The sequence below is a fragment of the Callionymus lyra genome, chromosome 3 (assembly GCF_982586985.1).
Source record: "Callionymus lyra chromosome 3, fCalLyr1.hap1.1, whole genome shotgun sequence".
Lineage (NCBI taxonomy): Eukaryota > Metazoa > Chordata > Actinopteri > Syngnathiformes > Callionymidae > Callionymus > Callionymus lyra.
This window is the reverse complement of record NC_141820.1, coordinates 9,592,154-9,609,583: the sequence shown is the minus strand read 5'-3', so window position 1 is coordinate 9,609,583 and position 17,430 is coordinate 9,592,154. Positions and strand designations below refer to the sequence as shown.

At 33.1% G+C, this 17,430-nt stretch overlaps 1 protein-coding gene across 1 annotated transcript in view; it reads left to right on the top strand.

Moving 5' to 3' along the window:
• The window catches only part of galnt4 (polypeptide N-acetylgalactosaminyltransferase 4), a 37,764-nt gene extending 30,163 nt beyond the window's left edge, over positions 1-7,601 (top strand). The window contains exons 10-11 of the mRNA XM_087786386.1: positions 1,456-1,608; positions 6,180-7,601. Of these exons, the coding sequence (XP_087642512.1) occupies positions 1,456-1,608; positions 6,180-6,311 (285 nt within the window). The 3' untranslated portion in view covers positions 6,312-7,601. The remainder of the gene's footprint in view (positions 1-1,455; positions 1,609-6,179) is intronic.
• Positions 7,602-17,430: the final 9,829 nt, after the last annotated feature.

Here is a 17,430-nt window from a genome sequence, read left to right as displayed (position 1 = left end):
ATCCTTTGTGTTGTCTCAGGGTCAAGGTGAACCGAAGGCCCGAAAACAAATGTGATTTTAGTATCCCTTCTGTTGTCTCTGGGTCAAGGTGACCCAAAGACCCGAAAACAAATGTTTTTGTTGTATCCCTTGTGATATCTTATGGTCAAGGTGACCATGAAGGCCCAAAAACAAATGTGTTTGATGTTTAATTAATACATACATTTTGCAAGTGACTATTATTTTAGTTCATATTTTAAAATGTCTTGTATATTATATATATTATTGTATATTATATATATTATATTATGCAGAAATGAAAAGACTAAGTCAGTGTGTAACCGGTATTAGTGAAGTATATTTCCTGCACCGGTCAGTAATTTATGCAATATCGATGTCATAGTTATTTTATGGTTTATATTTCCATAAAGTCTGTTTAATCAAAAAATAGTAATAATTATAATATTACTAAGGATTTTTTCATTTTTTTATTTTATTTTTTATAATTTACAATAAACGTGCAAATCTTCACAGAGTTTGTTCATTTTTGTGATGCAATTAAACTTCCGGCCGCTAGATGGCAGCAGTCATTCTGTCCTACACAGCTAAAGGAAACATTAAATCCCACAAAATCCAGGCCATAGCTGAGGACGAGAGGATACGGTCGACTCCAGCAGCCTATCAAAGCTGTTTTTTTGGACATATTTTGTGTATATACTGTATATATAGATACATATATATCTATATATACAGTACATACTGTATATATCTATATCTCTCTCTCTATATCTAGATATCTAGATATCTAGATGTATAAAGAGAGAGATGTAGATATATATATATATATATATATATATATATATATATATATATATATATATAGTTATAGATGTGCTAATATTTATTATGGTTAATTTATTTATGATTATTCTTATTATTATATGATTTTATTAGAATTATTATTATGTATTGATTAATAATATATAGGAGGTTTCATTGTGTGTTTTTAAATTTATTTTAAATTGTTGTTTTTGTTGTTATTTTTACGTTTACTTTTTGTCATATAATGTGTTTATATATGGGATATATGAAGACACGTCATTGATTTAAAATCGTGTTCAAAACACTAACTTGATAGAAACATAAATGATAGAAAGTAATTCAGTTCATCACAGCAGTGAGTTGAACTGACCTGACCTGAAGTCTGGAGGCTCTTGTTAGTTCTAGCCTCGTTCACACATTCCTCTCTACCAGTTCTACCTGTATGTGTGTGTGTGAGTGTGAGAGAGTGTGTGTGTGTGTGCGTGAGAGAGTGTGTGAGTGTGTAAGTGTGTGTGAGTCCTCAACATTCACGTCTTGATGGTCCGACTTGTGTTTAATGGTTTGAAAGACGTCACTTTCTGACTCTGAACAAACTGATCCTGGTTTTCTTGGAGAAATATTGAAGTATTTTTCTTCTCCTCGTTCTTCTCGTAGTACTTTGAGTTCACGTCCAGCAAGGAGATCCGTTTCAACTCGGTGACAGAGCTGTGTGCGGAGGTGCTGGACGGACAGAACCTCCTCAGCATGAAACACTGTCCACGGGACGGGGAGGTGAAGCCGGACAGTATCAGCTGGGAGTTCAGAGACGTGAGTCCATCACTGCATCTTAGTTCACTGTGTGTGTTTGTATGTATATACTGTGTGTGTGTGTGTGTGTGTTTGTATGTATATACTGTGTGTGTGTGTGTGTGTTTGTATGTATATACTGTATGTGTGTGTGTGTGTTTGTATGTATATACTGTGTGTGTGTGTGTGTGTTTGTATGTATATACTGTATGTGTGTGTGTGTGTTTGTATGTATATACTGTGTGTGTGTGTGTGTGTTTGTATGTATATACTGTATGAGTGTGTGTGTGTTTGTATGTATATACTGTATGTGTGTGTGTGTGTTTGTATGTATATACCGTGTGTGTGTGTGTGTGTTTGTATGTATATACTGTATGAGTGTGTGTGTGTTTGTATGTATATACTGTATGTGTGTGTGTGTGTTTGTATGTATATACTGTGTGTGTGTGTGTGTTTGTATGTATATACTGTATGAGTGTGTGTGTGTTTGTATGTATATACTGTGTGTGTGTGTGTGTGTTTGTATGTATATACTGTATGTGTGTGTGTGTGTTTGTATGTATATACTGTATGAGTGTGTGTGTGTTTGTAAGTATATACTGTATGAGTGTGTGTGTGTTTGTATGTATATACTGTGTGTGTGTGTGTGTTTGTATGTATATACTGTATGAGTGTGTGTGTGTTTGTATGTATATACTGTATGAGTGTGTGTGTTTGTATGTATATACTGTGTGTGTGTGTGTGTGTGTGTGTGTGTGTGTTTGTATGTATATACTGTATGTGTGTGTGTGTGTTTGTATGTATATACTGTGTGTGTGTGTGTGTTTGTATGTATATACTGTATGTGTGTGTGTGTGTTTGTATGTATATACTGTATGTGTGTGTGTGTGTTTGTATGTATATACTGTGTGTGTGTGTGTGTGTTTGTATGTATATACTGTATGTGTGTGTGTGTGTTTGTATGTATATACTGTGTGTGTGTGTGTGTGTTTGTATGTATATACTGTATGTGTGTGTGTGTGTTTGTATGTATATACTGTGTGTGTGTGTGTGTGTTTGTATGTATATACTGTATGTGTGTGTGTGTGTTTGTATGTATATACTGTGTGTGTGTGTGTGTTTGTATGTATATACTGTATGTGTGTGTGTGTGTTTGTATGTATATACTGTATGTGTGTGTGTGTGTTTGTATGTATATACTGTGTGTGTGTGTGTGTGTTTGTATGTATATACTGTATGTGTGTGTGTGTGTTTGTAAGTAAGTATATACTGTATGAGTGTGTGTGTGTTTGTATGTATATACTGTGTGTGTGTGTGTGTTTGTATGTATATACTGTATGTGTGTGTTTGTATGTATATACTGTGTGTGTGTGTGTGTTTGTATGTATATACTGTATGTGTGTGTGTGTGTTTGTATGTATATACTGTATGTGTGTGTGTGTGTTTGTATGTATATACTGTATGTGTGTGTGTGTTTTTGTAAGTAAATACTGTATGATTGTGTGTGTTTGTATGTATATACTGTATAAGTGTCTGTGTTTGTAAGTATATACTGTATGATTGTGTGTGTTTGTATGTATATACTGTATGAGTGTGTGTGTTTGTAAGTATATACTGTATGATTGTGTGTGTTTGTATGTATATACTGTATGTGTGTGTGTGTTTGTATGTATATACTGTATGTGTGTGTGTGTTTGTATGTATATACTGTATGTGTGTGTGTGTTTTTGTAAGTATATACTGTATGATTGTGTGTGTTTGTATGTATATACTGTATAAGTGTGTGTGTTTGTAAGTATATACTGTATGATTGTGTGTGTTTGTATGTATATACTGTATGAGTGTGTGTGTTTGTATGTATATACTGTATGTGTGTGTGTGTTTGTATGTATATACTGTATGTGTGTGTGTGTGTTTGTATGTATATACTGTATGTGTGTGTGTGTTTTTGTAAGTATATACTGTATGATTGTGTGTGTTTGTATGTATATACTGTATGAGTGTGTGTGTTTGTAAGTATATACTGTATGATTGTGTGTGTTTGTATGTATATACTGTATGAGTGTGTGTGTTTGTAAGTATATACTGTATGTGTGTGTGTGTGTTTGTATGTATATACTGTATGTGTGTGTGTTTGTATGTATATACTGTATGAGTGTGTGTGTGTTTGTATGTATATACTGTATGTGTGTGTGTGTGTTTGTATGTATATACTGTATGAGTGTGTGTGTGTTTGTATGTATATACTGTATGTGTGTGTGTGTGTGTTTGTGTGTATATACTGTATGAGTGTGTGTGTGTTTGTATGTATATACTGTATGTGTGTGTGTGTGTGTGTTTGTATGTATATACTGTATGTGTGTGTGTGTGTGTTTGTATGTATATACTGTATGTGTGTGTGTGTGTGTTTGTATGTATATACTGTATGTGTGTGTGTGTGTTTGTATGCAAATACTGTATGAGTGTGTGTGTGTTTGTAAGTATATACTGTATGATTGTGTGTGTGTTTGTATGTATATACTGTATGAGTGTGTGTGTGTTTGTATGTATATACTGTATGTGTATGTGTGTGTGTTTGTATGTATATACTGTATTTGTGTGTGTGTGTGTTTGTATGTATATACTGTATGTGTGTGTGTGTGTTTGTATGTATATACTGTATGAGTGTATGTGTTTGTAAGTATATACTGTATGTTTGTGTGTGTGTTTGTATGTATATACTGTATGAGTGTGTGTGTTTGTAAGTATATACTGTATGTGTGTGTGTGTGTTTGTAAGTATATACTGTATGTGTGTGTGTGTGTGTTTGTATGTATATACTGTATGTGTGTGTGTGTTTGTATGTATATACTGTATGAGTGTGTGTGTTTGTATGTATATACTGTATGGGTGTTTGTGTGTTTGTATGTATATACTGTATGAGTGTGTGTGTGTTTGTAAGTATATACTGTATGTGTGTGTGTGTGTTTGTATGTATATACTGTATGTGTGTGTGTGTGTTTGTAAGTATATACTGTATGTGTGTGTGTGTGTTTGTATGTATATACTGTATGTGTGTGTGTGTTTGTATGTATATACTGTATGTGTGTGTGCGTTTGTATGTATATACTGTATGAGTGTGTGTGTGTTTGTATGTATATACTGTATGTGTGTGTGTGTGTTTGTATGTATATACTGTATGAGTGCGTGTGTGTTTGTATGTATATACTGTATGTGTGTGTGTGTTTGTATGTATATACTGTATGTGTGTGCTTTTGGGAATGTTTTTGTGTATGTGTATTTTGGTATTTATGCAAGTGTGTTTATTTATATATTTGTAAGTGTATATGTGTGTGTTATATGTTTGAGTTTTTGTGAATGTTTTTGCATATGTGTATATTGGTGTTTATGTATGTGTGTGTGTATATATGTACTTGTATATGTATGTGTGTTTTTGTTTATGTGTATATTGGTGTTTATGTATGTGTGTGTGTATATATTTGTAGGTGTATATATGTCTATATATATGTACGTGTGTTTGTGAATGTTTTTGTGTATGTTTATATTGGTATTTATATAAGTGTGTGTGTATCTTTGTGTGTATATATGTGTGTGCTTTTGTTTATGTGTATATTGGTGTTTATATATGTGTGTGTGTATATATTTGTACGTGTTTATATGTATGTATATATGTATGTGTATGTGTGTTTTTGTCTATGTGTATATTGGTATTTATGTAAGTGTGCGTGTATCTATGTGTGTGTATGTGGGTGTGCTTTTGTTTATGTGTATATTGTAGTTTATGTAAGTGTCCGTGTATCTATGTGTGTGCTTTTGTTTATTTGTATATTGGTGTATATGTATGTGTGTGTATATATGTACGTTTATATATGTGTGTGATTTTGTGAATGTGTATATTGGTGTTTATGTATGTGTGTATTTGTATATATGTATATATGTGTGTAGGTGTATATGTGCGTGTTTAATTGTAAGTAAGTAAGTAAGTAAGTAAGTAAGTAAGTAATGGTTATTTCTAAAGTGCTTTTCTAGACCAGGGTCACAAAGCACTTTAAAAATCCAAAACAAAAGTGTGTCTGTATATGTGTGTATGTGTATATTTGTGTGTATATAATTATGTGTATGTGTATCTGTCTTTATGTATATTTTTGTGTATGTATGTATGTGTTTAATCGATCTTTGCTTGTATGTACTTCTGTGTAAGTATATATTTGTGTATGTGTATCTTTGTGTGTATGTATGTGTGTTTATATATGTATATATATTTGTGTATGTTTATATTTGTTTGCATATATATGTGTGCATGTATATATACGTGTATATATTTGAGGATGTGTCTTTATATATTTGTGTGTGTGTATATTTTTGTTTATATATATATTTGTGTATTGTATATCTGTGTGTATTTTGTGTTTTATTTATATATGTGTGTATGTGTCTTATTGTGTGTATGTGTGTGTGTGTGTATAGAAATGTAGTTGTGTGTTCATTATAAAGTGTATCATTTGTATGTATCTTAAAACACATGTTTTTGTCATCACCAACTAAAACACGTTGTGCGTCTGCTGGTCAGTAACTTGTGCGTCTGCTCTCAGGACAAGAGTATCTTCCACCCTCAGTCGGGCAAGTGTGTGTCGGCGTATCGAACGCCGGAGGGTCGAGCCGACGCTCAGATGCGACGCTGCAACCCTCAGGACCGGGAGCAGCAGTGGAAGTTTGTGTGGTAGAATCAACACAACACAACACAACTGAAGGACCTGAACTGAGGGACAAGTCTTCACCGGAGGACACGAGGATCGTCCTCTGGTGCGAGACACTCGAACGAGTGAGACGCTTGTGTCGCCTCAGTGCCTTGAACTCTGACCTGAAGTGCCACAGACCGACCAGCACCCAACATGGAACCTTCGCTCTTTCATATATTTAAAGAAACAACCTTTTTTCTTCCTCGAAGTGGATTTAATTTTCCATTTTTTCTTTTATTTTTCCTTTTATTTTTCATCTATTTTATTCTATTTTTCTGCACTTTGTTCTTCCTAAACTGTGCCAAACCTTTATGATTTAAAAGACGTCTTAACATTCCTGACACTTGCACTGAAACACTTTTTAAAGTCGTCGACTTGATTCAACTTAAGGTTTGTTTAACGAGGCCTTAAAATGTTTAGATTCATTTGAAAAAAACAACAAAAAAAAGAATGAATAAACACTGGAATGTCATGAAGCATCATGGGAAGTAATTTATTAAAGAAAACCATGTTAAAAAAAAATTATATGTTTATAAATTATTCGACCAAATAAGTAAAAATACATGATTTAATTAATTTAAAAAATGTTTAATTTCCTGTATAAGCTAAAATATTTACAGTTTTTTTTTCTTTGGTAATGAAAAAGTTATTTATTTGAAAATAAAATGAAAACTTAAAAATGTCATAATAAGTGTAAGAATAAATCGGATAATTGTTCAACAATAACAAAGAATTAAATTAATTTTATTTATATTTATCATTAATGTCTTTTAATTTCCTCGTTAAAAAATGATTTAAAAATGAAGTAAAATACATTTTAAATTAATTAAAATAAGAGACTGTTTACACTTTTCTAAGGTGGTGTTGTTGTGAAAATAAACAAAAAAAACTTTATACATTCTCAGCACTTTCTCATCAAGTTGAAATATTTATTTTTAAGTCTAATGACGTCACAACTTTGTGCGAGTTCTGCTCGTAAAAGTCAAGTAAAAACTCCGGTTTGTTCCCACGTGTGTCACGACGGAAAAGAAACACTCCTTTCTTTTTTTCTCTCCTCCGCAGAGATTGTTGTCTTCAAACTTGAACTTGTCCAACTTATCTACACAATCTGTTGTGTGTGTGTGTCCGCGTGTGATTGTGTTGTTGAAGGAACTACTGATTTTTAAAGGGATGTTTTGGAAAAAGACTTGAAGTGAAGAGGGTGAGGGTGTGTTGTGTAAACTGTGTGATGATCCGAGGAATAAACACAACTAACTGCAGATGTTTTCTCTCAGAGCTTGTGTGTGTGAATCAGTTTCTTGAGAAAGTTCATCTTCGTGAGACTCTGAACTTCAGCATCTATGGCTCCACCTAGTGGTCGATAAAATACCTCGCTGTTAGAAAAATCAGAAAATAAAAGGACTGGAAAAATATAAATGTAGTAAAAAATGATTTTGGTACATATTTTATAACTCGTAATAGATGTATATAATACGACATTAATCTAGTAATACATTTATTTTATATGACTTTATTCTCGTAATACATGTATTTTATTTGACTTTATTTCTCGTAATAAATGTATTTTATATGACTCTATTCTCGTAATAAATGTATTTTATGACTCTATTCACGTAATACATGTATTTTATTCGACTTTATTTCTCGTAATTAATGTATCTGTTATGACTTTAAGATCTTAATACAGTTTAAAGCGATTTTAAACTTGAAATAAATGTATTTTTGATGACTTTAATCTCAAGATTAAAATAAAAATACAAATATTTGAGTAACTCTTTTAGTAGAACGATTGAAATACATAAAAATTAACATTTTCATTTTCTGAGAACAAGTTCAACATTATTTAAAATTATTTATATAATTATCTATTATAGTTATATATTATGACGAGTTATTTCATTATTTAATTTGAAGTATTCTTTATTTTTTAATTATGTGATTTTTATGTTCCCACTTTAATAAACAAATCCCTTTTTCATTTAGTTTATTTCATTAAAACTAAAAGAAGATGTTTTAAAAAACAAGAGCACAATGTAGGTGAATTTAGACAAATAAATAGCAACAAAAAAGGGCAATATAGTGCAGTTAACTAAAAATGTATATATTATTGTGCAAATACCAAAATACTAAAAAGTAATATAGTGCAAAATAACAAAATAAATATGTATATTACTGTGCACATATCTAAATATATACAGTTGCACTCAAAATTATTCTCCTACTGAAAATGGATTATTGGCAAAATGTACAAATTATCAACTTTTTGCAATAAACAAATCAAATAAGAACAATTCAAATGTCTCAACACAACTAATAATACAAGCGTTTTCTCCAAATCCAACACAAAATGCCACTTTTAATGATCACTACAGTGTCAGAATTATTCAAACCCCGGAATAGAATTCCTCATGCGAGTAGATATTTGAGAATCAGGTGTAGTTTTAAACTCCCCTGATGCAGCCTAGAGATACACTTGGAAACATAGTTTCAAGTTTAAAGTGAACCGTGGCTCCACGACCTGGACGTGGCAGAAAGAAGAAGTTATCAATGGCTGTTACCAGAGTCCTGAGTGGGCAGGTGGTTAAAAATCCTCCACTGACTGCGAAAGACCTGCAGCAAGACTTGGTGGCAGCAGGAACTGAGGTCTCAGTGTCCACAGTGAGGCGCCCACTCAATGCTGAAGGACTCCACACCCCAATTCCAAGACGTATTGATCCGAAGGCACAAGAAAAGTCGGCTCTAATTTGCTCAACACTATATTGAGAAGCCAAAGAGGTTTTGGAATTCTGTTCTGAACAAAAGTGGAACTTTTCGGGCCTATGGATCAGAGGTATGTCTGGAGGAGGAAGAATGAAGCATATGTTGGAGAAGAACATCTGCCTACACTGAAGAATGGTGGTGGCTCGTGATGCTCTACGGCTGGAAACCTGCAGCGTGTAGAGAAGCAAGATGGAGTCCTTCAAGTATCAGGAAATCCTGCGAGAAAATGTCTGTGAGGAGCTGAAGCTTGGACGTCATTGGAGCTTCCAACAGGACAATGATCTCCGAGCATCTCAAAGTCCAACCAAGGCTTGGTTCCAGCAGGAAAAACCTAAGAACACTAGTGAACTGGAGCCTTTGTCCAGGAGGAATGGGCATTAAAGGGGTGAATTATTTTGATTGCAACTGTATATATTATTGTGCAAATAACAAAATAATAAAATGGAATATAGTGAAAAAAACAACATAAACATGTACAATACTGTGTAAATAACTACAAATATTAATATTTATTATTGTGCAAATAACAAAATACTAAAATGGAATATAGTGAAAATATAATAAATATGTATAATACTGGGGAAATAACTAAATATATATATATATATATATATATATATATTATTGTGCAAATAACAAAACACTAAAATGGAATATAGTGAAAATATAATAAATATGTATAATACTGGGGAAATAACTAAATATATATATATATATATATATATATATATATATATATATATATATATATATATATTATTGTGCAAATAACAAAACACTAAAATGGAATATAGTTAAAATAAAATAAAAATGTATAATACTGTGTAAATAAATAAATAAATAAATATTTATTATTGTGAAATAACAAAATACTAAAACGGGATATAGTGAAAATAAAATAAATATGTATAATACTGTGTAAATAACTAAAAATATATATCTATTATTCTGCAAATAACAAAATATTAAAATGGAATATAGTGAAAATAAAATAATTATGTATAATACTGGGTAAATAACTAAAAATATATATCTATTATTCTGCAAATAACAAAATATAAAAATGGAATATAGTGAAAATAAAATAAATATGTATAAAACTGTGTAAATAACTAAAAATATGAATATAATATATATATATATATATATATATATATATATATATATATATATTATTGGGCAAATAACAACATACTAAAATGGAATATAGTGAAAATAAAATAAATATGTAAGTAAGTAAGTAATTTTTATTTATGTATAATACTGTGTAAATAACTACAAATATATATATATATATATTATTGTGCAAATAACAAAATACTAAAATGGAATATAGTGAAAACAAAATAAATATCTATAATACTGTGTAAATAACTAAACATATACATATATTATTAATTGCAAATAACAAAATAAACATATATAATATTTTGCAAAAAACAAAATACAAAAATATATTAATAAATATAATTGTGCAAATATAAAAAAGAAAATAAAGTATAATAGCAAAGATAAGATATAATTCTAAGATATACATTTATTTATTTTTAAATATAAATGTAATTAAAGCAAATACATTAAAAAAAATATATATATATATATATTATTATTATTTCTTAGCCAAATGTAAGTAAGTAAGTAAGTAAGTAAGTAAGTAAGTAAGTAACTTGTATTTATATAGCGCTTTTCCAGACCAGGGTCACAAAGCACTTTTTCTCTCCTCTGGTCCTGAAGCGTGTTCAGGAACCATCAGTAGATTCTGATCCACAGACCTCAGAGCCCGAGCTGGGGTGTAAGTCTGGATCAGATCACTGATGGAAGGTCTGACCATGAATAGATCTGAAAGTAAGAACCAGAATTTTAAGTTGATAGTGAAAGAAACTGGAAGCCAGTGAAGAGATTTAAGGATCGGAGAAATGTGAGTTCTTCTACTAGAGCGACTCAGAATTCTGGAGTTTTGTATCAACAGCAGGCGAGACACATCCTTCTTGTTTAGACATGGAAACAAACTGTTAAAATAGTCCAGACGAGAAGATACAAACACATGGATTACAAGATCCAGATCATGTTGTGACAACATTTTCCTAAATTTAGAGATTTTTCTCAGTTGAAAACTGTTTTCTGGTCAGTTTTCTTCAGTGTTGAACTAGAGACATGTCTTTGTCAAATACAACACCCAGGTTTCTCAGGCTCAGTTTGACAGATTGACCTAAGTCACCCAAGTACTGACTCAACCCTGGAACCTAATCATCAGGAGCAATGACTAGAGTTTCAGGTTTGTCCACATTTAGCTGCAAAGTGTTTTCATTGTTTGATTTCTAGCAAACAATTGACTAAGCTGTTCAGCCTCTGGGGCTCAGTTGGATCAAAAGAGCAGTAGAGCTGGATGTCATCAGAAAAAATGTGATACGAAACATCAGGAAATCTCTAAATGATTTTACCGAGGGGAATCAAGTACAGCAAAAACAAAAAGGACCCGGAACAGAACTGGTCTCGAAAAGCGCTATATAAATAAATATTACTTACTTACTTACTTGAGGGACTCCACACAACAGATCTGCCGATTCAGACCTCATTTGATTGGCAGATACACTAAAACTGCGCCCAGAAAGGTAAGATGAGAACCATTCTAACAGACCCAGACAGTCCCACTTCATCCCTCAGTCTTCTCAGCAGGATCTGGTGATCAACTGTGTCAAAGGCTGAGGACAGATCCAAGAGAACCATAACAGTGTATTGACCCGAGTCAGCCGACATCACCATGTCACTGGACACTTTCAGTAAGGCTGTCTCGAGTAGAGTGATGTTTACGGAAGCCAGACTGAAACTTCTCATGGATGTCGCTCTGATCCAGGAACAAATACAGCTGCTCAGTCACCACCTTCTCCAAGATCTTAGACAAGAAAGGGAGCTTAGAAGATACAGCACTGAAGGAAGACCAAGAGGAGGAGAAGGGCTCAGAACTAAGTCTAAAGTGTGGCTTTTTTGATAAGTGGGTTCAGAAACATGTTGCTCAAAATTAAAGGCTTCTGTTAAAGTTAAAAGTTCTTTAGCAGAACAAGATGTGACCTCATCAACATGAAGATTAAAGTCTCCAAGAATAAGAACAGATTCCATTTCAATAATGGAAGATAAGAAGTCACTGAAGTCATTCAAGAACATCGCCGCAGGACCAGGCGGGCGGTAGATTGACACACAATTGAAAGGTCTTGTAGAACCAACCAAGATCATCTGAGACTCAAAAGAAGTGATTTCCTGTGTCTGAATCACTTTGCAAGAACAACTCTCCCTAAAAACTGTAGCAAGACCTCCCCCACCACCAGAGAGGCGAGGCTTCCCCAGGACAGCGCTCTCTACTGGACAAAGTTAGTTCAGATGAAAAAACTCTCTGCCAGGTCTCAGAAAGACATAATAAATCCAAATTAACTCTTGTAAAAAGATCATTAAAAGTGAAGGATTTATTAGTAATGGAGCGAACATTCAGAAGTCCTACATTCAGCACCGATGACGTAAACGTTAAACTGATAAAGACATTTATAATATAAATATATAACATATATATAAGGACATTAGACAAAGGGAGGACTTTGAGCCGAGACGTTAATTTGACGAAGGTTTGAAAAAGCCGAACCAAAGTCTGGTTGACTCACATCCATATTTCCTCCTTTCATTCTGAACCATCCGTAGCATGGAAAAATTGTCATCCATGGTCTGCTCGTCCAATGAGGAAACGTCCTCATGCATTCACCGCAATATTGTGTCTCTGACAGACACGACATGCACGGCGGAGCGTGGTCAATTACAACACTCTGGCTGACTTGTTGCCTCCTCGTGTCTCTTTGTGCCGCTCACAATGTGGCTACTCAATCAAACACTCCTGTTACCTCCGCCTCAATTATTCAGCCTTTTAATTTGCTTAAACATGCTTTTTGTGTCAGATTTCATGTTTGCTGTCGAGAGTTTTGTGATCAGTTACAGACGGATGAGCTTGAAGGTGCTGCCGTATGACTGCACTTGCGCCGCACCTGCTGCTCCTCATACATGTTTGATGCTGCGACCGCAGGACGAAGGAGGAGGAAAAATGATTTGGTCGTTAAATTCTGTGTAAATGCGTAAATCACAATTCTGAAACTTGTTTTACAAATGTGTAACTAACTCTAGAAATGCGGTACTGGTTTTACAAATGTGTAACTCGATTTACAAATAAGTAACTTGTTTTACAAATGTGTAACTTACTCTACAAATGCGGTACTGGTTTTACAAATGTGTAACTCGATTTACAAATGAGTAACTTGTTTTACAAATGTGTAACTTACTCTACAAATGCGGTACTGGTTTTACAAATGTGTAACTCGATTTACAAATGAGTAACTTGTTTTACAAATGTATAACTTACTCTACAAATGCGGTACTGGTTTTACAAATGTATAACTTAATTTAAAAATGAGTAACTTTTTACAAATGTGTAACTTACTCTACAAATGCAGTACTGGTTTTACGAATGTGTAACTCGATTTACAAATGAGTAACTTGTTTTACAAATGTGTAACTAACTCTACAAATGCGGTACTGGTTTTACAAATTTGTAACTCGATTTACAAATGAGTAACTTGTTTTACAAATGTGTAACTTACTCTACAAATGCGGTAATGGCTTTACAAATGTATAACTTGATTTAAAAATGAGTAACTTTTTACAAATGTGTAACTTACTCTACAAATGCAGTACTGGTTTTACGAATGTGTAACTCGATTTACAAATGAGTAACTTGTTTTACAAATGTGTAACTAACTCTACAAATGCGGTACTGGTTTTACAAATTTGTAACTCGATTTACAAATGAGTAACTTGTTTTACAAATGTGTAACTTACTCTACAAATGCGGTACTGGTTTTACAAATTTGTAACTCGATTTACAAATGAGTAACTTGTTTTACAAATGTGTAACTTACTCTACAAATGCGGTACTGGTTTTACAAATGTATAACTCGATTTAAAAATGAGTAACTTTTTACAAATGTGTAACTTACTCTACAAATGCAGTACTGGTTTTAAAAATGTGTAACTCGATTTACAAATGAGTAACTTGTTTTACAAATGTGTAACTTACTCTACAAATGCAGTACTGGTTTTACAAATGTGTTACTCGATTTACAAATGAGTAACTTGTTTTACAAATGAAAAACTTGTTTTATAAATGTGTAAATTACTTTACAAATGCGTTACTACATTCACAAATGTGTTAATCACTTTACAAATGCATTCCTTGATTTACTAATGCATAACTCGATTTACAAATGTGTAACTTACTTTACAACGCGACTTACAAATGAGTTACTCTATTCACAAATGCGTAAATTGATTTTCAAATGCGTAGCTCACTTTACAAATGTGTAACTCGATTTAATTTTTTTTTTTACTTGATTTACAAATGGGTTACTCGATTGTCAAATGTGAAATTTCCAATAAATATGAACAAACCCTCAAAACTCAGACGAGGTCTAAAACACAAACAACTTCACAAAAACACAGACGACTTTGTGTGGATTTTATCTGAACATTTTTTGCAACGAGCAAGAATCCTTTGTGAAACGGTTCATCGTTCTTCACATACTTTGAGTATTTATTGTAAATGTACCATTTGTAAACAAAGTTAGGCATTTGCGGATCATGATACATGTGCTCGTTCACATTTGTAAAACCTTTCAGGCATTTGAGTTTAGTCACAATAATAGCCCCATAGAGGTAAATATAAAATCCTTTTTTCCGTTGTAACCAAGAGCTCCTGTTGAAGTGGATCTCATGCCTGACGTCTTCGCAAACATAGATCTCTGTCCATGATTAAAGAATCATCAGTGAACCGGCAAGAGTAAAAATCTTACACTGATCGTTGAGTTTGTTGAAAGTCCGGTTTTGTTCAGACGACTATTTGCTTTCATAGACTTGAGACTGGATGTGTTTAAAGGGTTTATTTGTTTAATCTTTTGATTTATCCGACAATGAACGCCTTTCTTTGGAAGAAACGACTCAATGAAAAGTGTGTCAATATCCTCGTGAAGAGACTTTTGTTCCGTATAAAGAGCAGTTCTCTTAAGAGTGAACTTTTAAAAGTTGTTATACTGATAAACTCAGGTAACTATTAGTTCTGTGGGTCAAATAGTTCTTTAAAATAGAATAAAACAGTTTCTTTGCGCAGCAGAAGATTGCTAACACTGTAGCTTTTCTTTTTTTTAGCTTGTAATGTTATTTGACAGCTTGCTAGCTCTCAATGCTAATAAAGCGACAATTGCTAAGGCGCTATGCTAACATATTTTCTTTGTTATTGTTATCAATAGCATGGCACTATCTCTCTAGTTCCCAATGCAAGAAAGTTAGCTTACTAGCTCTGTATGCAAATACAAATACAAAATCTGAATGATTTCATACTGTTTAGTGGAAAAAAAAGCGAAAAAAGTGAGTAAAATAAAAAATATATGTCATTAAGAAAAAATGAATGCTAACCGGAGCTAATAATGCTACAGAACATTAGCTTCACTGTAAGTATCAATAATTTTCCTGAACAAAACAATTACGATTTACCAGTTAATTCAATGTATTTGCTAAGAATAACTTTAAATGCACTTTTTTTAAAATACTGAATACCAATGTAATATATAATAATAAATTATATTCCACTTGACTAATGTTTAATGTTCAGTTTTCTTCCAGAAATATACATTTAATGAAACCACAGAAGTTTATTATGTAACTTTTTATTAGGGCATCAGCTGTTGCAGTGCATTATGGGATTTTATTTTTCTATGTGTGACAGGAATGTCGTTTTTTATCTTCTTCTTCTCGACTGTGGGAGTGAAACGGTTGTTGTTGTTGTTGTTGCACTTCCCATGGTGGCTTTCGGTTTAAGATAAGATAAGAGATTTGTGTCGTCACAGCAACACGTGCAGGATTCAGTGCATACATTAGATTATAATAATAACACGTCAAAATATTGTAGTAAAATTTGAAATAAATTACCAATAATATGTATTTTTTTAATTACAAAACAAAACAGGTTCTATAGGCCGTGGTGAAAAGTTATTATATGATAAAACAGATTCAATAAATACATTTATATTAAGGCAGGATGAGTGTGAACTTCTTCTGCCTTTTAAGATCTTCTTTTCCACTGAACATCCAGGACCAGATCTCCACTCTGACCAAGGAATGTCTCATGTTGTTGCTTTTGAAACTGTAATCAACGCAATGTAAGTAAGTAAGTAAGTAAGTAATATTTATTTATATAGCGCTTTTCGAGACCAGGGTCACAAAGCGCTTTAACAATCAAAACACTACTCAAAACAGTACATACTTTAAAGATCAAGATAATACCGAGAACAACACAGGAGTTTGAGAAATTCAAGGAAAAGCCTGAACAAATAGAAACGTCTTAAGATGTTTCTTAAAGGAGTCAGTAGATCCATCAAGCGCAAAGAGAGAGGAAGATCGTTCCAAAGCTTAGGAGCAACAGCCTGAAAAGATTTCTCTCCTCTGGTCCTGAGCCGTGTGCGTGGAACCATAAGTAGATTCTGATCGACAGACCTCAGAGACCGAGCTGGGGTGTAAGGCTGGATCAGATCAGTGATGTAAGGAGGAGCCTGACCATGAATAGATCTGAAAGTAAGAACCAGAATTTTAAAGTTGATCCTGAAAGAAACTGGAAGCCAATGAAGAGTTTTAAGGATCGGAGAAATGTGAGTTCTTCTACTTGAGCAGGTCAGAATTCTCGCTGCAGAGTTCTGAATCAACTGCAGACGAGACACATCCTTCTTGTTAAGACATGAAAACAAACTGTTACAATAGTCCAGACGAGAAGAAACAAACGCATGGATTACAAGCTCCAGATCATGTTGTGACAACATTTTCCTAAGTTTAGAGATTTTTCTCAGTTGAAGGAAACAGTTTCTGGTCAGTTTTCTGCAGTGTTGAACAAGAGACATGTCTTTATCAAATACAACACCCAGGTTTCTCAGGCTCAGTTTGACAGACTGACCTAAGTCACCCAAGTACTGACTCAACCCTGGAATCTTATCATCAGGAGCAATCACCAGAGTTTCAGTTTTGTCCACATTAAGCTGTAAAGTGTTTTCACTCAGCCATTGTTTGATTTCTAGCAAACAATTGACTAAGCTGTTCAGCCTTTGGGGCTCAGTTGGGTCAAAAGAGCAGTAGAGCTGGATGTCATCAGCAAAAATGATAAGATAAGTGATAAGAAACATCTGGAAATCTCTGAATGATTTTACCAAGGGGAATCAAGTACAGCAAAAACAATAAAGGACCCAGAACAGAACCTTGAGGGACTCCACAC